The sequence below is a fragment of the Eriocheir sinensis genome, chromosome 17, assembly GCF_024679095.1.
Source record: "Eriocheir sinensis breed Jianghai 21 chromosome 17, ASM2467909v1, whole genome shotgun sequence".
Classification (NCBI taxonomy): Eukaryota; Metazoa; Arthropoda; class Malacostraca; order Decapoda; family Varunidae; genus Eriocheir; species Eriocheir sinensis.
Window position 1 is genome coordinate 5,608,191 of NC_066525.1, and position 21,289 is coordinate 5,629,479.

General features: G+C 38.7%; 2 protein-coding genes across 9 annotated transcripts in view; one reads left to right on the forward strand and one right to left on the reverse strand.

Annotated features, from left to right (window-relative positions):
* LOC126999844 (E3 ubiquitin-protein ligase rnf8-A-like) lies at positions 1 to 16,167 on the forward strand. Of its 5 annotated transcripts, none has more exons than XR_007753637.1 (13): positions 1 to 224; positions 1,054 to 1,149; positions 1,720 to 1,916; positions 2,866 to 3,015; positions 3,392 to 3,500; positions 3,834 to 3,929; positions 4,091 to 4,216; positions 4,993 to 5,157; positions 5,404 to 5,577; positions 6,101 to 6,305; positions 7,639 to 7,744; positions 10,185 to 10,516; positions 16,021 to 16,156. XR_007753637.1 is itself a non-coding variant. In XM_050862892.1 (13 exons), the coding sequence occupies exons 1-13, from the start codon at positions 150 to 152 to the stop codon at positions 12,124 to 12,126; spliced, it is 1,761 nt and encodes a 586-aa protein (XP_050718849.1). In that variant the 5' UTR covers positions 1 to 149; the 3' UTR covers positions 12,127 to 13,906. The 5 variants fall into 5 exon arrangements, 2 of the variants coding, with proteins under 2 accessions (XP_050718849.1, XP_050718850.1); XR_007753636.1 differs by lacking the exon at positions 16,021 to 16,156 and adding an exon at positions 12,077 to 13,906; XR_007753638.1 differs by lacking the exon at positions 16,021 to 16,156 and adding an exon at positions 12,077 to 13,906 and having other exon boundaries at positions 2,869 to 3,015.
* The window catches only part of LOC126999843 (E3 ubiquitin-protein ligase DTX1-like), a 15,763-nt gene continuing 9,027 nt past the window's right edge, over positions 14,554 to 21,289 (reverse strand). For 3 of the 4 annotated variants that reach the window (XM_050862886.1, XM_050862887.1, XM_050862888.1), the window contains exons 11-15: positions 20,784 to 21,050; positions 20,479 to 20,605; positions 20,069 to 20,297; positions 18,912 to 19,020; positions 14,554 to 16,250 (exon numbers count right to left, since the gene is read on the reverse strand). In XM_050862886.1, the coding sequence (XP_050718843.1) occupies positions 16,038 to 16,250; positions 18,912 to 19,020; positions 20,069 to 20,297; positions 20,479 to 20,605; positions 20,784 to 21,050 (945 nt within the window). In that variant the 3' untranslated portion in view covers positions 14,554 to 16,037. The remainder of the gene's footprint in view (positions 16,251 to 18,911; positions 19,021 to 20,068; positions 20,298 to 20,478; positions 20,606 to 20,783; positions 21,051 to 21,289) is intronic. The other variant, XM_050862889.1, reaches the window with a different exon arrangement.

Below are 21,289 nucleotides of genomic sequence, written 5' to 3' on the forward strand. Positions count from 1 at the left end.
GAAAGTTCAGGAAACAGGCCACAAGAGGAGGAAGAAGAAGCGGCATGCAGCAAGGCGCCAACACAGGGTTTGAAGTAGTGGACTCTACTTTCCGCTGACAACCACTGCGCCAGGGGTTCGAAGTGGTGTGTGCTGACAACCAGTGCGCCATGGAGAGGTTTTACCTGCAGTGTGGGAATGACAGTGCCAGAGAAAAGCGAATTATTCCCTTGATAGGCGACGTGGTAAGGGATATTTGCTTTAGTTATGGTTATAATGTATATATATATGGTTGACAAGAGCTTTGCAGTGAGTAGTAATGAAGGATTCTAGTGTTTATCCTATTGACTGATTGCTATTAACCTTCCACTAGCTCTCAGGGATAGTATACGTGACTATACTGAACCTCCTTAATTATTTTTTGGATTCTCAACTATATTCTTTTGCTTTAATGGTTTATCTATCTGCTATTATTTTGCAGGTCTGAGCCGTATATTTCAGGGACAGAACTAATTGGCTTTAGGGTAAAATGATAGTTTTTGTATATGGAGACAGATTATTTGTATAGAAGTGCACCCATCAATGGTTAACTCTGCTTGGTCCAGGTAGATTAACCATGCTAGTCCATTTTTGCCAGACTTGAATAATTTGGGATAATGAAACAGTTACTTAGGTGACAATAGGTTACATTTTAGTGGCAACAGGTCACCATTATACCGCAAGTAAGTTCCAATTGATAAAGGAGATTGGTTACTCTTTTAGTGTCGAAAGGTTTGTATCAGTTAGGTTAGGTTGGGTCCTATCATGTTAAGAAAACTCAGTGTCAGCAGACTAGTCCAGTGCTGGCAAGGTCTGGTAATGAAAGAATTAGAGAAAATTTGCCTCTGTGAAGTGGTTAACGCCCCTAACTACAAATCCGCGGCCTTAGGTTCAAATCCCAGCCCAGGTAGTCGATGCACAGCTCAGCTAGTTGCAGTTTCCACCTGTATGTCATTGCATATTAGCATGATTTTATCTCAGTCTGATTGTGATAAACCTTTGATACATTCTAACAATAATTTGAACTTCCAACAGGTCACAGTAGGAAGGAAGGAGCTGCTGAGTGCACACATCTCCCGGAACCATGCAGCCTTCAGGCGGCAAGGAGATGGCTGGACCGTTACCTGCCTGGTGAGTTTGCCTGAGTATAATTCAGTCTAAATGTGACAGGAGCCAGGTATGCATACATTTAAAAATGGGAAGACACAAAAAAAAAGAAATTAGAGCAATAGCCAGTGAAGTATATATTCATCAGAGAAACTGTGATGACACAGTGAAAAAATCCTGTAATTAACACCACTAAATACTGGGGATCGAACTTGTTCCTTCTGAGTAGAAGTTTGGGCAGCATGCCGACTACGCCACCGATGAGCTAAAAGGTCACCGCGTGAGGCCACTTCTGCGGCCTACACCTGACGCCCCCATCCCGTACTGTGGGCATGAAGGTGTCCTCTACTCAGAAGGCACGGGTTCGATCCCCAGTACTGAGTAGTGTTCCTTACGGAAACTAGAACAGGATGGAGTTCATACTTTTTTCTTTTTTTTTACTACTTAAAAACATGAAATAAATATAAATAATTCCTTAGCTGATCCTGGACAAAATAAGGTTGGAGGCAATCTTTTCTCCAAAAGGGATTGAATTAAAGGCAACTTCACCATTTAGAATTATGTTGTAATAAGAAAATTACGGTACTTTTTCAGGGTCAAAATAATATGGTCATGAATGGAAACGTTTTAGTGAGGGATGTTGAGTACCCACTGATCCTCGAATCGGAAATTAAGTTCACTGAACGGGATGTGAATGTTTACAAACTGAAGGTCGCTCGAGCGAAAGGAGGGAGACACCATGCCAGTACGTCAACAGAAGCCCACAAGAAGCTAAGACAAGAGACTGAAAGGTAAGGGAAAAAATATTAATATGTGTTTGTGTGTGTGTGTGTGTGTGTACCTAATAGTTGTGATATACAGGAAATGTGGTGCGATATGTTTGTGAGATCCTGACTTTGTCTCTGTCTATCAAACTTGGCATTGAACTCATTAAAGTTTTTGGGTTGGATAACCTCTTTGCCCAGGTTTCTCTGCTAAACAGGCACAGACAGGTCCACTGGTATTCAGATTAAAAAAACTTATACTGTATATACTGCATTTAGTCTATGCAAAACTGAAGAGTCATGAATAGATTCTAAATGTAATATGGAATATAGGTATTGATTCACATTTCTTGAACATTTAATATTTTTTATGTACTTGAATTTCTTATCCAAATTAATATAAAAAAATTTAAAAAAAATAAATAGGTATACATTTTGTTTGCTTTGGCAACTATCTCAAGATGATAAAACAAAAAAAAAAAAGTAAAAAAAAAAGCTTCCTTTGTGTTTTGTACGGATAACCATCATCCATCAATAAACTTATCAGCCCATCAAAAACAAAAAATATTTATTTATTCTAACGTAAACCTGGAGCCAGTTTTAGCTTGATTTCAACGAAACAATTTCTCAAATCAATCCGCTGTTTTTTTTATATATGTCTGGTTTAATTTTATATTAATATTTTTTGGTCAAAAAAAAAAAAAACACAAAAAATGAAAATACTAACGAAGAAACATTTTATATTATACGCCTCTAAGTCACAGAAAATGAAGGGCCATTAATAATAACGACGGAGATTCGCGCTTTCGCTCGTTTTAGAAGTTGAAGGGGGGGGGGGGAGGGGTGGGGGGGGGGGAGTCTAAATGTTGATGTAAATGATGCCAATACTACAATATAAAAAAAAAAGAGCATCATCATCATTATTTTTACCGAGATATGCCCGATCTAAACCGGACTCTCCCCTTAATCCTTACAGTAGTAGTGCGGTGGCAGGCAACATGCGCAATGAATATATCGAGCTGGAGCAGCAGCTGAGAGGCAGTGAAGCATTGCAGATACAGCTCATGGAGGAAAGGGATCAAATGCACCAGTCCCTTCAAAACCAGCAGACAGAATTGGAGGAAAAGTAAGAGAAGAGATTATTCTTATTAACTACCTTTTTATTTTTATATTTTGATAAGTAGATTAAATACTTTAGCTTTTCAGAAAACTTTCCGAGCAAAAGCAGCTGTAACAGAACACTTCAGTCTTTCGTTCATACACAGCCTTTTTGCAATAATTCTGGGCAGAAACATTATGTTGGTGTTGTGCATGTTTTTAAGGAGTTGGAAGGCTGAGGTATCTCTTGTGAGCTGCCTCTATCTTTCACGTGATGTGAGATTTAACCTAGACTTTTTACCATGATACGACACGGGTGTCTTATGAAAATCCCTAACACTAGTAGTCTCACAATGTAGTGTAACTGTTAGAGTCTGGTCTAAATAAATATACTTATCTTACAGATATCAGCAGGAGAAAGCTCAGCTAGAGGAGAAGTTTCAAAGTGGTGCCTTAGCACAGCAGGCAATGCTGGACGAGAAGGAAGTGCTGGCGCAAAAGTTAAAGGAAGAGGTAAGCCATAGCTTGTTCCTGTGTGAGCTTCTGAGATAATATTTACAGTTTTAGCCCTATTTTATCTTCTTAGTTAACTCATTTACCATCTTAGTAGGTATTATTGCACTTTTCATATGTAATGATGACATTAATAGTTAAAATAAAAAGTAAAGCTCAGAGCTTAAAGCAGAGATTAGAATGAAACAGGTAACTTACAGGGGAATTTGATATGCATTATAACTAAAATGCATCATTTTCAGGGCATTTCCCTGTCATAGTTACGACTCATTACTAGTGATAAAGGAAATTTGATATTTTAATTTCCTCTGTAAAGCTTCTTTATTTTTATAGGTATCAAAACTTCAAACACAACTGGAAGAGGAAAGAAAAGCCTTGGAAGAGCGTTTGAAACAAGAGGAGGATAGGAACAGAGCCCTACAGGAAAAGGTAAGTTTCTTGCTGCATAATTTTGTAGTTACTTAGTTCAGCTATATGATATGATGTGTTAAACTGCTTGCAGAAAGATAATGAGAAATACAGGTAGGATAAATTTTGTAAGTCAATTAAGGTTTGAGTTATCATTGATCTCTGTGATAAATTTTCAACAGGAGAATGAATTGCGACAGTTGGCGGAAGAGAAGGCCACTTTAGAGGAAAGACAAGAAGAGGAACGCCAGCGGCTCCAGAAGCAACTCCAAGACACTGAGCTCTACAAAGAAGAGTTAAGGCAGCAGGTGTGTGAACATACTAATTGTTTTTACCAAGGCTTTGCAACCCCCCAGCCAATCCTTCTTGACTCCTCATGGGGTTGTGACCCACCGATTGGGAACCCTCGGTATAGAGGAATACAGATAACTCTCGATTTACGCGAGTATTGTGTCCTTGAAGAGGTCACGTAAATCAAAAACAATGTAAATCAAACAAGAGGTAGGTTTGTACCTTTATTGCCTACTGTATCACTCTGACTCCTCTCCCTCTCGTGGTTCCTTCTCTGGCTGCCCTTTCCCTCGTGGTAGCACAGCAGTGAGGGTGTTGTTGTTGTTGAGTAGCGTGGCAGCATGGGTACTATATTGTTGTTCAAGTGGCGTGTGGAAAGAACTGAGCTCAGCTGTGTGGCCGCAGCGCCGTGTGAGTCCAGTTGCGTGAGACATCTGGTGGCCACTCCATAAAATATCTCGTATAAGTGAAGAAAACGTGTAAATTAAACTTTTATTTGGATTTTGGACCCTGCGTTATTTAAAAAACACGTAAACCAAACTCGCGTTATTTGAGTTACCTGTATTGATTATTTGAGTTACCTGTATTGATTACCCAGAATTTTGTCAGTGAAATGAGAGTTAGGGGAAATTAGGGTTTAGAAAATCAAGGATATACTGTAATTTATCCTTTTCATTGCATTCTGTCTTTCAAACACAATGCAGTAATTTTCATATGGTCATTCTTTTGTATCATTTTCCATGTTTGAGAAATGGATGAAATGGATTGTTAATTTATTTCTCAATATTTCAAGGTGGAAGCCAAAAATTCTGCCATTCAAGCTAAAGAAGCTGAGTACCTGCAAGCAGAGGAGGAGAAACAGAGGTTGGCGAATCAACTTGCAGAGGAACGATTATCACGAGAAGAGGAAAAATACAGGTTGCAGGAACAAATGATGCATGCCAAGTCTCAAGAGCAGGTAAGTCCTCCTATCTTTTCCTCCTCCAGCCAGTCTTCCCTGTATACATGGTCCAGTCCTTTGTGTGAGTTTGAATAAGTCAGTTAACTCTTCTCTCTTGCTGCTGTATATATGGTGTTCTAGTTTGCGGAGTCTCATTGTATTGTAGTTCTCTTAAGCTTAACTTGGTATCATTATTGTTACCACCCTGCACTCTTTGCATCTTGTGTGTGTTTTTCCCTGCTAACTTTATCTTTATTATTGCAGAATGAATTAAAGGAAGCTATTGATGCCCTAGAAACTCAAAAGAAGAACCTCATGGCAGAGTTATCTTCCTCTGCTACAGATTTTTCAGAGGCTAAGAAGAAAATGGTGGCTTCTGTTTCCACTGCCCTTGAAGATGAATTTGAATGTGCAATATGCAATGAGCTCTTCATCAATGTGAGTATCCTGTTTTCATATGTAAAGAAATAGTATTTCAAGTCATTCTTTCTGTAACTGTATTTAGAAATTTGATAGGCTACATGATGTTTTTTATCCTAAAAGCTGTTTGATTTTATATTATTTTACCTTACATTGAATTGTTTTATATCAATATAATATGCTACTGGTATAAATATAATTTTCTTCATGCCCCACATGGCAAGAATATGTAGGATTTTATTTGATGTATCGTATAATTATCTAGTTGAGGTATAGTTAAATTTCCAAAAGTAGAGTAGGAATTAACTTGGTGGATCACCCAAGTATTCATCACTCTTATGAGTCCCATTTACTGATGAAAGCCTCATTTTAATTTGAATGAAATCATGCTGCCAACAAAATTATAATCTCTTCATATCTAAAATCTTGCTCCCAAATTGGCCTTCCTTGAGAGGGTGACTAGGAATGGAAAGTAAAATTTATCAGAAATTTATCATTACTTTCCTAACTGGAGCCTGATTTATTATTTCCTACTCTCCAGGCTGTTGTCCTGCACTGCAGCCACACCTTCTGTAAATACTGCATAGACCGCTGGAAAAAGAACAAAAAGAATTGTCCCAGTTGCCGTCTCCCAATAACTTCCGAATCTCGATCATTGGTGGTGGACAATTTTATTGAGAAGATTGTGCCCACACTGTCGGATGAAATGAAGAAGAAAAGGGCAGAGCTGGTTGCTGAAAGAAGTGGTAATTTTAATTTATACTTATTTGTATTTCCATAAAGTGGCCATTTTCATTATCATTGGGTAAGAGTAATGTGGCAGGGAGTTTTTACTTCTCACTAAATCATTAGGTTGTTATTTGAAGATTTAACCACTTCAACATGAGGACGCGTATACTGCGTCCTTGAGTGCCCTGTACCATATCCGAGGACGCGTATACTGCGACCGGACTCACTTTAGCCAGCATACAAGTTATTTCTTCCCGGATATTGTACGATTGCTTTTAGGATGTAGGTCGGATATGATACGGTGTCTTATTTGACTCTCAATGTTATTATTGTGTAATAACGTAAGTGTGTTTTGCGCGCATTTGTACTTGACAGTAACAATCAATTCTAACAGAAAATAACAAAAATGATAAGAAAGAAATGATATATGTGTATGTGTGTGGAATTCCTCTTCCCTCAAGTTGCCAAGTGGCTGGCTATATAGTGCATTGTCTCACCACCCCCTCGGGTCGGGGACACTGTGTGAGGCTCACGTGGGAGCTCTGGCCTCCCCCTCACATCCATCCCACTGTCTGTTCTTTCTTTCTTCCTGCCTTCCTTCCTTTCTTCCTTCTTTCCTTCCTTATACCTCCTCCCTGCAGTGTGTGTGAAAGTGTGTGTGTGTGTGTGTGTGTGTTTGAGAGAGAGAGAGAGAGAGAGAGAGAGAGAGAGAGAGAGAGGCGCCTCTTCAACAAGTTTCAGCTTGCTGTTCCTCGATCCTTCCCTCCCTTTCTCCCCATCTAATCTGTGTGTGTGTGGGGGGGGGGGGATGCTTCTCTCCCTCTCCCCCTTTGTATCAGTGAGGTATCAATCTTTTGCCCCCCCCTCTCTCTCTGTCTCACATGGCCTTTCAGCCTTTTACTCCGTGAGATCTGTGCGTATTGCCGGTGAATCAGTGGGATATTTTCCATGATCTTACTTACGTCTGTGTCCTTCCCTTCCCTTTCCTCCACTTTTCTCCACAAATCTATTTCTTTATCACAACTAATATAAGGAAATAAAATTCAGCAGACACACGTCATCTACAAATAACGTAAATTTCTCTGTATCTTTATGCATACATCTCAAAATTATCAAATAATTTATGTTTCTTTTTGTGCACCATTTAATTTTGCATGTTTTTATATATAATACATGATGATTATGTTGAGTTTATGGCTGAAAACTTGTTATAATCAAAAGTGACGTTTGAAATTTGGCGTGTGCGGCCAGCCCGGATATGGGGCGGGGCACTGTTTTCGCCTGGCCATAGTGAAGGGGTTAAGAAGTCCACAGGTCTGTCCTTTTTAATCATCTGTATGTTACTTTCAGCGATATTGAAGGCTGAGGCACAAGCTGCTGCCGCAAACGTCGCTAATCGAGGAAACAGTGGGCGAGGCAGAGGAAGAGCTAATAGAGCAAGAGGAAATCAGAGTGGGTAAGTATATGCTATATTTTAATTAATCATAAAGAAATCCATTGTGACAACATTGCAACAATGAAAATTAGTCCTGTTCTTGCAAGACTACAATCCTTGCTTTGCATTCATGTGTTAATGATGCCCCTAAAATGTCTATGAAATGCAACTTGAATAGCCAATAAAAAGTTGGTTCCAGCTCAGCATGGTGACAGTATTTCACCTACATAACATTCCAGGCTTATAATATTGTAGACCCTTGATTTTGCAATCTCCCAATTTACCAGATTTGATTTTCTGGAGAAATTACTGAGTAATTGAAATTCCTTGTAACTATTCTTTTCTGAAAATTAACCTCAGTTAATGAAACTTCTGGCAAGCAATTGCACGGCAATAAACCATGAGCATGAAAAATGAGTATTTTCCATCAATATTAATTCACTGTATTATTTAAAATAATTTTTGTGACCAGCAACTTATTCAAAACAAACAAAGCCATAGGATTGACACTGGAAGAGCATTGTTCTTGTCTCAGCCTGACCACAGTAACAGAAAACATAAAGTAACATGCAAGCATACAGTTGCCCCTATAGTTGCAAGACATGAACAATAAATAGTGACTTGAAGAAATGAATTGATGTCTTTGATAATAATTATTTTTGTAGAATAATGGAGTATTGCTAACTCAACTAGTGTCTGCACAAAGTACAGAGCGTTACACTTAGGGATACAATGAATTCTACTGCTCTAAACTATTATTAGTGTGAGGCGTATTGGCAACTCAGCCCAGGTTTGTTTTACCTCCTGCAATGGAGCGGAGTCCCACAAACTCACCGTGCAGGCCAGACTTGGGCAGTGTGGCTTTGGCAGTTGTGTAGGTGGCATGTACCTTGCTGTGCTCTGTCATTTTTTGGGCCCATTTTCAAAGTTTTCGTTGTGAAAGCTACATTTTCAGTATTTGGGGTCCTTTAAACTTCTCTGGTTAAGAAAAAGCCAGACTTTTTGGTTGGAGAGCCAAGGATGTGTCTACTAGTGAGATTGTGAGGCTGACAGCCATGGGGAGTTGACCATCAGATGTTTTGCTGCCACCACTCATGGCCTCCCACCCATTGTGGTTCCCCCATGAAAATCAATGCCTGGCCAACCCAGGAAAACCACAAAGGCAACAGATTACTTGCTTGGGCATGAAATGTTAACATTCCTTGCAAAGTCATCTGCAGAACTGAAAACATTGAACGAAATTGAACTCAGGTGTGTCTGAACGCACCATACAACATTGCCTCCAGAGATGAATTAAGAGTCGCATACTGTAAGACAAGAAACTGCTATATGGAAGAAACGACTTGCTCTTGCAAAAAATATTATCATTTGACATTTGAGTAGTGGAAAAAAGTAATGTTCTCAGATGAAAGGTCCTTTAAATGCCTGACAAAGCCTCAGGGAAGGATGAGGCAGCTCTATGGTGTGAGCTGCTACTCACCATAATTTACAAAAAAACAGTAAAGCACCTAGACAGCCATGGTCTGGGGTGCTTTTAGTGGTGAAAGGGGTCATGGTGCTTTAAACTTCCTGCCAAAAAACTGTACAATGAACAATGACATATATTATGGTTTTGTATGGCCATACGTTTTTTACCACCTTCATCAGTGATACTTAGGTAAGATGGGTCTCCCTGTCGCAAATCCAAAAAGGTCTTGAAGTGGTTTGCTGATAGAAATATTCAGCTGTTGGACTGGCCAGGGACTCCCGAGACTTAAACCTTATAGAGAACTGATGGAGTCTTATGAAACCCAAGCTTTCCACTTTCAATATTCGGTCAGTTCCAAGCCTTATCAGCGAGATAAAATTACTGTGGACTCAACATATAGCGCCCGAGTACTTAAGAAAGCTGTCTGATTCCATGCCCACACGACTCCAGAAGGTCATGATGCCAAAGGATACCCGACGAATTATTAAAAGTAAGTATTACATCTTAATGTTAGGTTTATGGATGTTTTTTTAACATGTTTACCATGAAAATGCTGCTCATGCATTCCACTCTATACTTTTTGTGGACACAGATGTGTCAAATGAGCAATTACTCCACAAGGCTGAATTGAGGCATATTTCATCCATACCCATGAATGACAAGTACAGTAAGATCTCACATCTAGCGAGTAATAAGTATCACAATAATTCTCGTTACATGTGCATTCGTTAGATGTGAATGCATAAACCAGTGAGGAAAATTATAATAAGTAAAAAAGAGTTGGATGAACCCTTGTTTTGACCCTGTTTTTGCAAAGAAATGGTTACACAAATACTTTTTTTGGTGCCAAAAATGCTTGTTACAGGAAATAGGTGATATTCACATGTTAAAAATAGGATTTTCATTCCCTTTTCTATCAGTTGAGCTTTTCTGTAGTGAACTTTGTGTTTGTCTCTTACATTTAACTAATATTAGAATTTGATGATGTTGCAGGCAAACAGTCTTGAGGCATCCTGCTAATATGGTCAACAGAGGGGCAGCTGCTGCATATAACTTTGTAAATAATCCTGTGCAGTACATGCCTCGTATGGGTAATCAAATATTAAGAATTCAAGTACCTTCTGCTAATATCCAAACCTTGGCAACTGAACATGGGATAATAAGGATTCATCTGCCAGCAAGCTTAGCCCAATCGCTGCAGAATGCTCAGGGCATAGCCAGGATGCCGCAGCCACCAGTAAATGGTCCAACACAGCAGTGATCTTCAGGCAACACTGTTATTGGCAATTTTACAAGTTCTGCCCCACCAACATCATATGTGCCAGGTAACAGTGTTTCTTTTACTATAGTAGTACTTCCGTAGTGGGGGGCATTAATGTCAAAACTTTGAATTTCAGCCCAAGACAAAGAAATGAGAGACAATCTCAATCTCAGCAAGGCCAGTCAAATGAACCTGCTCAAACTAGTGCAAATGCCGCTGGTGCTGAGACTGTGATTGATGTGACCAGTGACAGCAGTGATGGCAGCAATGATTACTTATCTGACTCCTCATCGGTCTCTGGCGATGAGGATGTATACTACGGGGGTTATGGTCGCTGTTTCAATTGTGGTGAGTGTCAGAGATTACACCAGAAAATAAAGATAATTTTTTTTCAAACTCAGTCATCAATTTTTTTTTTAAGACTGTAGTGGAAGTGTGCTTTTACAGTATCCACAAAACAGGCAGAGCCACCTTCATCTTATGCTAGTCATGCATATGCTTTTCAAGATTTATCTTTCCTTCCTACTGGAAGTACACTTACATGCTTGCAGTCAGAGTAGTCAAACCTTTTCATCTCACCATCCCCCCCCCCCCCTCCCTTTACTGATTTTAATACCTCCCAAATTCTGCCACGGTTGCATCTCTTTCTATCTTTTACTAGTATTTCCATGCTAACTGCTCTTCAGATGTTGGTATATGCATGCCTCTAGCTCTCGTGTGTCCTCGTTGCACAAGACTCTACTCTTGCTCACCCCTTACTGTCTAAATCTCTCATGCAAGTGTTAACTATCATCAGCGTTCTTTCATTCTTGTTGCTATAAAGAAATAAAGTATGGAACAGGGTATCTTCATCTATATTTCCTCTTTCCTGAATGGGTCACAAAGGGGTAGTATTAAGACATATATCCAACTGCTTTGGAACATTCAATTTATATCTTCTGTCCAATTTTTTTAGTTTAGCATCTGTTAGGCAATTTCCCTTGCTACGTGATCAAGCTTATGCAGACCAGTAATCTGTGCAGTAAAGCAAAGACTGCTAAACATTGGGGCAGAGTTGGGAGGAGGAGGGCAGAAAAAAATTACAAAGCTATCTACATCAGCCAAGAAGTGACGACTCAAGACTCTCCTCGCTTTCAATGACCACTGACTTGCATTGATGCCTGAGGTCAGCAAACTGCACTGGCATGTGTAACACCCCGTCCACAGTTGGGGCCCAGTTAACGCCATTGTAGTTTGCATGCCTCATCAGCCCCAGCAAACTTCAATGACACAACAACTGTAGTGTAACAAAGAGGTCCATTTATGCTATTTACACTGGTGCATTTTATGTATGAGGTTATTTTAAGGTCTTTATGGTTATAAGTTTGTTACCTCGTTAATGCTGCTTCCACCAGTATTTTGTCTCATTTCTATTGCAGACTAGGTACTTTTTGTAGCACTGGATTTCGAATATGAATTACGAACCAATCAGGAAACAAGCATAGTGGTAGATCTAAGATACATTCATCATTTTAACTCATCAATCTATATTTTTGTGCAGTGTGTCTGACTTAATCATACAATTTTTTTTTTTCATTAAGTTGAACAAGTAACCTACTTTTGCTAATTTGCCTTTTTTTTGCAGGTCGGCGAGGGCACTGGGCCAATGGATGTCCTGAATCTTACTTGTTCTAACAGAGACCTGGTTTACCTTTGGGTTAATATGTGCAACATATTACAGTCGGTGTCACGTAACCTGGCGCTGAAATTTTTTTTAGGAGGGACTGGCCAATGAGTGATGCAGAAATCATTGCCCAAGTAGTGATGCTAAAATCTGTAAGTCCCTCCCTAAAAGAAAATTCTGCACTAGGCTATGTGACACTGAGTTATAATATTTTCTTCAGATGATTCCCTGTACTTTCAGTACAACATGTAATTCATTGCTCATAGTGCTACTTCTCATGTGCTGTCTATGATTTTTTTTTTTTATGAATTTGCAGTCATTTTCTAAATGTTTTATTAAAAATCAGTATTGATTTGCGGCTATTTCTGTGGTTTTAAATAGAATTTGTAACAATGTAGATAAAGGAAATTATTTTTCTACTTACTCAACCACCACCACCAACAGCAAGATAAGCAGGAACAGTAACAATAACATCAACATTTTGCCTCCTGCCGTTACTTTCAACATCATAATTTTTATATTACAATACATATTCAGTATGATCTTCCCCAAAAAAGTCCAATTATTTCCTGTAAAATGCAGTCATTAGTGAAAATGTTATTAGCGTGACACATATGCATGTATACTGCCACCCCAGGATATTCATCCATTTTTTCCATTTGCAACCCATTCTGACCACCTTTTTTTAGTTGAAATAATGAAAACTCTAAGGAGTTAATGAGGTGTCTGGTGTGATAGTTGTTTCAAGTCTCATGCCTGGATGCTACTGTGGGGTATCACTCGCCCTGTCCTGTCCCTACCCTTGCTGCTCTTGTCTGTCTCACCCACCTCCATCAACACATCATCAAAGCCAAACTTTTCATCTACATGTTATAGAGGTAGATCTCCCACAACACCACACATGCTACTTACGCATTACTTATTACTTGCAGAGCTTGAAAAGTTCTGAGCTAGTGGGTGACATAGCTGCAACCAAGGATTAGAGACACAATGCATCAAGGGTTGTCTATGACTCGACCCACACATAAACACAGCATTGAGTGGAACCAAAACTGTACAATACACGAGGGCCAATCTGTGGAAGTGATCATATTATGCAGATTAGTCCAGTGAACTATTAGGATACCACTCAACACTGTGCTTGCATTTTTGACAGGAGTCACAGATGATGCCTGATGCATTGTGGGTGTAACAATGCTTGAACTATCCTTATTGTCTCTTATCCCTGGTCTTATCTAGGTCACCCATAGCTCTAATTCTCATGCACTGTGGTTTAAGGTGGTGTTTATATTGCAGTGCCATACTTTCGTTTCTTTAACTTGTAGATGTGAGGGTTGACTTTGACAGGCTTGATGTGTTGACAGTCAGGGGTGAGCCAGGTGTGAAAGTGGGGACGTAGCCATCACCACGGTTGTCTTTATGTGCAAGTCTAGGAAAAATCATCCCACCAAACACCTAAAACTTTGTGGGCGAGATCCTGCCGTTATTAGAATTCCACAAACATCATAATAGCTACACTGTAATTAATATGCTCCTAAGTGAAAGTTATTTGCAAGAGCAACCATATTTCACATTATCTGTAGCTATTTCTGTTTTTTCACCATTCATGTCTTGTGCCTCATACTATTTTCTTACATTGCAATCATTAAAATAGATAAATGTAAATGTATGAGTAATGAGGTAGCTTAGACGATAAAGTTTATAGGATTGGATTTGGTGCTTTTTATATTATATTCTTTTGATCTTGATTTGTATTTACTTGAAGATCATGAAATAAATCAAATTAAAGTATTCTTTTTCTGTAATCCTTAGTATTTGATAAGATAGCTTCATCTTGCTAGGGATTACCATCAATCTAATGTACAGGTGACCCCCACTTTGTGAATGTTCGGCCAACGAAAATTTGTGTTAACAACGGTCACATTTCACTATAGTCACTGTACACTAAATTGGTCCTGAAGTCCCATCCCCTCCCTCACCCTCCCTCCAAGGTAACATTGGCTCCTGACTCCAACCTCCTTTCATCAAACCAATCAGCCCCAACAGCTATGGAGAGGGGGGTGGGATCTGGGTCAGTTTAATGTACGGTGACTATGCCCTTCGCTCACTTAACGAACACCAAAATTCTGTAACAATGGTAAATTTAAACCAAGCACACTCATGTCAGCTGATTCCTGCCAACCACCCTCCTCACTGTCCTACTGCCTCACTTTTAAACAGGATGCCCTGATACATGTTTTGATGCGCCCATGCTATTCCTAAGTGCTCTTGACCAAAGTCACTGAAGGTTGGGATGATTGATAATATAATCTGGTCAGTATGTGGGTAAACTACCAGCTGGTGATGGTTGGAAATCACAAGCTGGTTGCATTAGTCTCTAACCTGGGTCTTTGGGATCACAACCTGCCTCTTTCTGTATGTTAGTACATAAAATGCCAAATTATTTAGATTTTATTTGACTGAATGCAAAGATATAGTGTATACAATATAACAATCTATATAAAATCTTGGGAGAATCACAGGATAAGTATTATTAGAAAATATATCATTGACACCAACAACTCATCCACATATGGATGAATGACATTTATTCACTTGCCTGCAAAGACCTCTATCATTTTGCAAAAATATCGTTGCAACAGAGATGCTGCGAATGAAAAATATATAATTAAATTGCTAACTATCACTTCAACCACACCTCAAAGAGAGCTAGTAAGAAAAGAGTGAAACCACACTTGCAGACTGGAGGGATTATGGCTTAGTAGGCACATACCATTTCCTGAAACTAGTGGATATTCAGCCATAGGCTGCTACTCTGTAACTGGTCACTCTGCAAATGTCTGTTTTTCACACATGACAAAATTATGTGATGCCCTATTTCCAAATCAATTTCCACTCTTAGTCAACAAAATATTTACTTGTATTCTTGATAACATATCAAGACCAAAACTACTGGAAAAAAAACAAAAAAAAACAGGCAGCATGGATTGAATGAAATTATGATGTAGAGGCCTGCAAACCTAAGATATAACAACATATTTGTAGAATAATGGCAAAGGCAGAGATAACTGGATATCATTGAGTGCCAGCTCCCCTGCCATTCTATATGTAACTGCTTTTTGCTACACCTTAAATATCCTTTCCAACCTTTTCATTAATTCCTAAGTGACAAAATATAAAAATACTCCCCTTAATATAAAATAAAAATACTGACAAATGCTGCCCGCTGGGTGAAGGTGAATATCAAAACTTTAACATGGCACACACTGTGGCAAGGAAAACACTAAGCACAAGATGCGTTTAGTTCAAAACCTTACAAGTGTAAATCATGATTTTCTAATATTCATTGCATGTGTAAAAAAATAATCAGCATGTTAGTCAAGTAGATTGTGTAATTTAATTTAAGGTTTAATTTGTGTATATCAGTCAGCAATCTACATAACCTTTGAAGCTCAAAACTGTCAAGTGAAAGGAAAATAATATTACTAGATTGGTGAATGATGCAAGTTTGTGTGGGCTCTGTGACTCTCCTGCCATCAATATGCTTAAAATTTTAATTGGTTCTTCACCATGAAGAACCAATTAAAATTTTAAGCATATCTATATACTCTTCACTTTTTGAAAATGGCGAAAGCCTTTATCTGAATTCCTATGGTTCAAAAATCTCAAATCTGAATTCTTGAAGACTGGAAATAATCCAAAAAATCCAAGGCCAAACTCGTATGGGCAAAAAATGATAACTCCAAAAGAAATGCAACTGACCAAATTCTGTAATGCAAGAAGTACAAAAAAATTAGAAAATCCAATAACATTCTGAATTCTGGATGGCAGGAATTATTAAGTTAAAGGGTCCAATTGCAGTATACCCTTGATTTAATATATAACTATATTTCTTTTTTCCCCAGGCAAAGAGGAGGCAGACCTAGATGGAGTCGGTGACACCATGAAGAGCCAGCTCTTTGAGGGCGTTGTCCAGGTACCCAGGGTCAGGATAGCCATGCCCTGCCCTGTTGTTCCACTCTGTCTTGTGATGGATTTCATTCCAGGTGACACAGTCATCCCAGCCCATCGTGACAGAGGGCCCAACAGTAAAGATGAGGCGCCGCCGCCAAGCCTCTTGAAGGAGTCTCACCACCTGCACCATAAATAATGTGAAAGATACTAGTGTGTTGCTCTTGAGGCAATCTATAATAGTATGTCGACATCTTGTGTTGATTTCCACGAATTTTATACCGAGTGACCTACCTTACTGTGACATTTTGTTGACCAATTTTAAGTGATATTAAAAATATTTTTATATACTATTTATTTTAAATATTTTATAGTATTTAAATATTTAAATTTTAATATAGTATTTAATTTTTAATTTAAATAAAAATGATTTTTTAATACCTATTTGAAGTTGCATCCACATTTTTCTTTATGATCATAAAGTTTGATTTACACTGCACCTAAAACAATCATTCTGCTACATTCTCTTGGTTAAGTGAGCTGATTGTTACAAAACTGTACTTGTAGTAATTTTTTGTGTAATATTTAATTTTATTGTAGTTTTCCATAGTTTTCAGCTTTGTAAGAAATCTATAAAAGTTAGAGCTCTAATAATCTGAGAATGTGCTCCTTGAATTCCTCAGATGAATATTTCCACCAGGCAGGAAATATCTTTAAAACTTTATCAGATACAGTGCTCCCTCATTATTGACGAATATTTTTAAGATGGTTTTGATTACAGACAAGTTTTATCTGATGCTAGTTTCCGCACCACCCACCAGGCGTCACTGGCCGCACACAGCATATTCCCAACAAGCTAGCATCAGTCCACGTGTGTCTGTCATTTCGACAATGTTCACGGTTATACCTACTTTATTGTCCTTCGTCCTACTCATCGGCATGGCTCCTAAGCGCCCTTGTGATCTTTCAAGTGGAGAGAAGAAAGCTAAAAGTGATGGTGATGACGATGCGGCGGCCACTGCGTGATGAGCCTAGGCGAGTCGGCAGGGTACCAGCACAGCCGCCACGGCCAGATGGAACCACGCATCAACCATTTTTTTTATACTTATTTATTCAATAAAAGTATTCTTGTTTCAGTATTAAGTTGTTTCTATTACCAAACAAATTTATATCTACAAAATATTTCAAGTAAGGTGCTCAGAACACATGAGTGGTTGGTGGAAAAAAAAAATCAGGTGGTTACATGACTTAACAAAAATCAGTATCGACGGTTTTAGGTATCGACTGGTATTTCAGGAACCTAACCCCTGTCAATAATGAGGGAGCACTGTACAATCAATTCATGCCAAGAGGAGAAAAAATATTTAGCAGTATAAGTTTATTTGTCTTGTATGTATTTAGCAATATAAGTTTATTTGTCTTGTATGTCATGTCATTGAGCGAAATTATACTGAAACCCCCTAGATATTGTATCCAGCCTATATACAACCATCTTATAACATTAGGCACCTGGTCCCATCTTTTTTAAAAATGGATAGTAGGCGGTGGCTGAGTGTGGTCAGCATACTGTCGCAGCGTCCCGGGGGACCCGAGTTCAAGCCCTGCCTGCTGCTACAAGCTGACAATATTCATTTACCACCGAGTGTCCTAAGACTACCCACATGCTGTCCTGATGATCACCTGTCATCTTGAACTCTAGATTAACTCTCTAAAAGAGGATCAAAGATGAGCTTCGGGGAAGGGGGGGGGTCAGCAAAAGGCAAGCAAGATGGTGTCAGTATAACAATTGCCTGTGTCAAGCCAGGATGGGGCCCCAGCCAGAAGAGTAGTAATACTATTAGCTACAAAGTCTGTGAGCTGGAAGAGTACTTTAAATATTGTTAGTTAAAAGTGTGTAAGCTGAAAAAATAGAAATATTATTAGTTACAAAGTTTAACGGTCGGAGGAGTATAAATACTGTTGGCTACAAAGTCTGGAAGCTGGAAGACTGTGAATACTTTTAGTTACAAAGTCTATGACCTCAGTACACCTAAGATAGAGATTTGATGGGAAAGAGAAAAAAATTTAACAACAAATAATTAAAATAAGTGAAGTCCGGCAGCAAAGCGAGTGTATCAACCCCTGAATGACGATGATGCCACTGGCGTCATATAGTTCTATCATTCTATGCCGCACTAATTTTATTATATATGTAAGGCCATAATTTTTGGGGGGCAAGGAGGCCTATAGCCTCCCAATGCTATCTATATCGGCCTCAAAAAGCACCTAAAAGTGCTCATTTTACCAATCAATTCCCCAAACTGTGCACGCTAGCCTCTCCCTCCACACACACACATACCTTATGAACCTATAATGCCCTCTACCCCCCCACCCCCACCCCCCCAGAAATTTGCAAAAATTACAGGTCCGTATGCTTTTTAATGCATCACAAAACTATATTTTAGACATGACTAAATAATTAAACGTGATTAAATAAAAAATAAAATCAGCTGAAATAAAACTGTCCCTATCAGCTGAGTCTGTTAGGCATGTTGTCCCTTAGTCATCATGTCCGGTAGCCATAGTGTCCATAGGCATAGGCTTTGATAGGCAAACGGTCTAATGCCAGCTAATGTCAGTAGGCAAACTATCAGGGCACAAAAAATTTGGTATGAGAAAATGTGACTGTGACATTCCACTAGATTTATATTATTATATGAGCAATGCAGACTGAAGGTTGACTATATATGATTGCAGAGTATAAAGGAATTCACTTTCGACTTATTATGCATCCATATTCTCTACGTCCCAATCAAATCAACTATTGAGATTATACTATGATATAGTAATAAATAACACTTAGTACCTTTTTACCCTTATCGTTGTTGGGGATGTAAGCAACACGAGGAAACCCAATGGCTCGGTAAGGTCTGCCAGGATGAGGATGTTCAGGGCCTTGCATACCACTACTGATGCTGTCGACAGGAAAATAATAAACCTAATAATAACTACATTAATCCAGTATTATCAAATGTTTTCTAAATAATGGAGGATGTTTGGTGGAATGTTACAAATCTAAATTGTAATTTTCCTGCTCATTCAATAAACATGACATATCCATATAGAAGTCAGAGAAATCCTAACTTACACATACAAATTACCTGACTCCTGATTTTCCTCTTATTTTAAATAAGAAAGAAGATATCTTCTGGTTCATGGGTAAGTAAACAGGTCTTCTTTCTTGCAGTAAAGGATGCAGGCAGCAGGCAAATCATAATTATGAAAACGAATCCTTTAACACACTGCTTCTATGAATAGAATACAGATGATGGAAAGACAATGCCTGATTTTGGTTGGGAGTATTTTGACACCCTTCTTGAAAAAGTATAGGTCACACGAAGGTGCAAATACAGACAGACAATGAAAGGCAGTTCCAAAGTTTAACAGTAAGAGGGATGAATGAAGATACAAAAAATTGTCCTTTTTTTTTTTTTTATATCAATTTTTTTAAGTTACATCGCTTTTAGGTATATCGGGGATTTCCTGTACTGGTTAGCTGTTGTATTAGGAAAGTGGACTGTATAAGGCTGCTGCAAGGCTGCAGGAAAGTAGTAGCATGCAGTTAACAAGCTCTAAAAGAACAGTTAGCAAGAAAATAGTGCTAAAGGTGGAATGGAAAGCAGCATTGCAGAAGCCTTCAAGAGACTGAATAATATGTGGTTGGGGCAAACACAACTGAAAGCTTTGAATGGAGGTTAGATGTATTTATGGATGGGAAGGGAATTTGATGAATAACTCATCTTCAAGAACTACCACGTCTGGCCTCTTGTAGTCTTCTTGTAACCTTGCGAGTATTCCAATGATATAACACCAGAAAACTCATGATAAACTATGATGAACTGTACTACAACATGCCTAATAAAATAAAGAGAATTATGAGTGGAACATAGGTGGTAAACTCAAGAAATGTGACTTAAAACTTTGGTATATAATATTCAATACAAGTTGTTAAATGCAACTTACCTGTATGTAACTTGTATTGTATTGCAATCAGGGTGACCAGGAAGGGAACGGTGCACTGTTGTGACATTCATGTTGCCTGGGGGTTGGTTGCCAAGCTTTTCTCCATGCAGGGTTTTACAGTTAGGACACTCTAAGAACTGAGGAGAACTCTTGGCCATTTCTCTCACGCATGCAAGATGAAACTGGTGTTTGCATAAATTAAGGCTGACAACACCATCATTCTGTACATCTGTGAAAATTTAAACATGACTTAGTAATCTTTATACAAAAGCACAATAACCACCTAATTTCTTGCACTTACATTTAAACAGTGTAAACAGTGATTTTTGGGAGTTGCACACAAGGGGCCTCAAGTGGCAAAGAGGCAAATGGACAGCCAATACAATCTACTAATAATATTATTACATTACCTTTCTGATGAGACATCTTAGATGGTTCTTCCTCCAAATACCCTGATGCCTCAGTCAGACTCCACATGCAGATGGAGCACATGTCATCTGGGGGAGACTCCACCACACTCGTGTACTGAAGAAGTAGCTGCCAAGAGGAGTTAATGTTGTCAAAAATGAACTCTGGTGTAAAATTAAGACAAATCTTATGGATGGTTTTGTGCAATTAAGAAAGTATTGAAGGAGAGAAGCCCCAATTCAAGGGAAGTATCTGAAATGTACTGGAAAAAAATGCAGATGTGTACATATATTACATGAATACATACTTTATCCTCAGCAGCAATGGGAGCTCGGGAACCATGATGGCCCTTGTGATTCTTTCCAGTGAAGTGGTGCCTGCTGCTGGTGTGGTGGTGTGAGTCCCAGGGAGAAACATCTCCTGTGCTGCACTCTGGAGACTGTAGCTGAGACATGTTGGGCAAAGCTTTTTCTCTAGTTCTTTTACGTTTGACGCCATTCATGTGAAGACCAGAGTCAGAGCCACTGTGCGCTGCATTAATAGGCATAAAGTGACACTGCTGAAGAGATGACATCTGCAAAGATTAGAAAAAAACAACATATATAAAACTCTATAACCAAATTTAGATTACCATATATACTCATGTAATGTATGATCTCATGTAGGAACTGACCCCTCCTTTCTGAAGCAAAAATTCTTGATAATTTTTTCCTCCAGTAAAACTCAACCTTGTTTTTTTTAAAGAATACCACAAGTTATTCATAAGACCACTGTTGTGTTGCAGAAGTGACACCAGCCAACCACTGCTGGTGC

Coding starts and splice junctions, on each gene's coding strand:
- LOC126999844 (XM_050862892.1), top strand. CDS start 150: ATGGAGAGGTTTTACCTGCAGTGTGGGAATGACAGTGCCAGAGAAAAG. Junction 4,217..4,992: donor AAGAAGAGTTAAGGCAGCAG/GTGTGTGAACAT, acceptor CAATATTTCAAG/GTGGAAGCCAAAAATTCTGC. Junction 6,306..7,638: donor GCTGGTTGCTGAAAGAAGTG/GTAATTTTAATT, acceptor TGTTACTTTCAG/CGATATTGAAGGCTGAGGCA.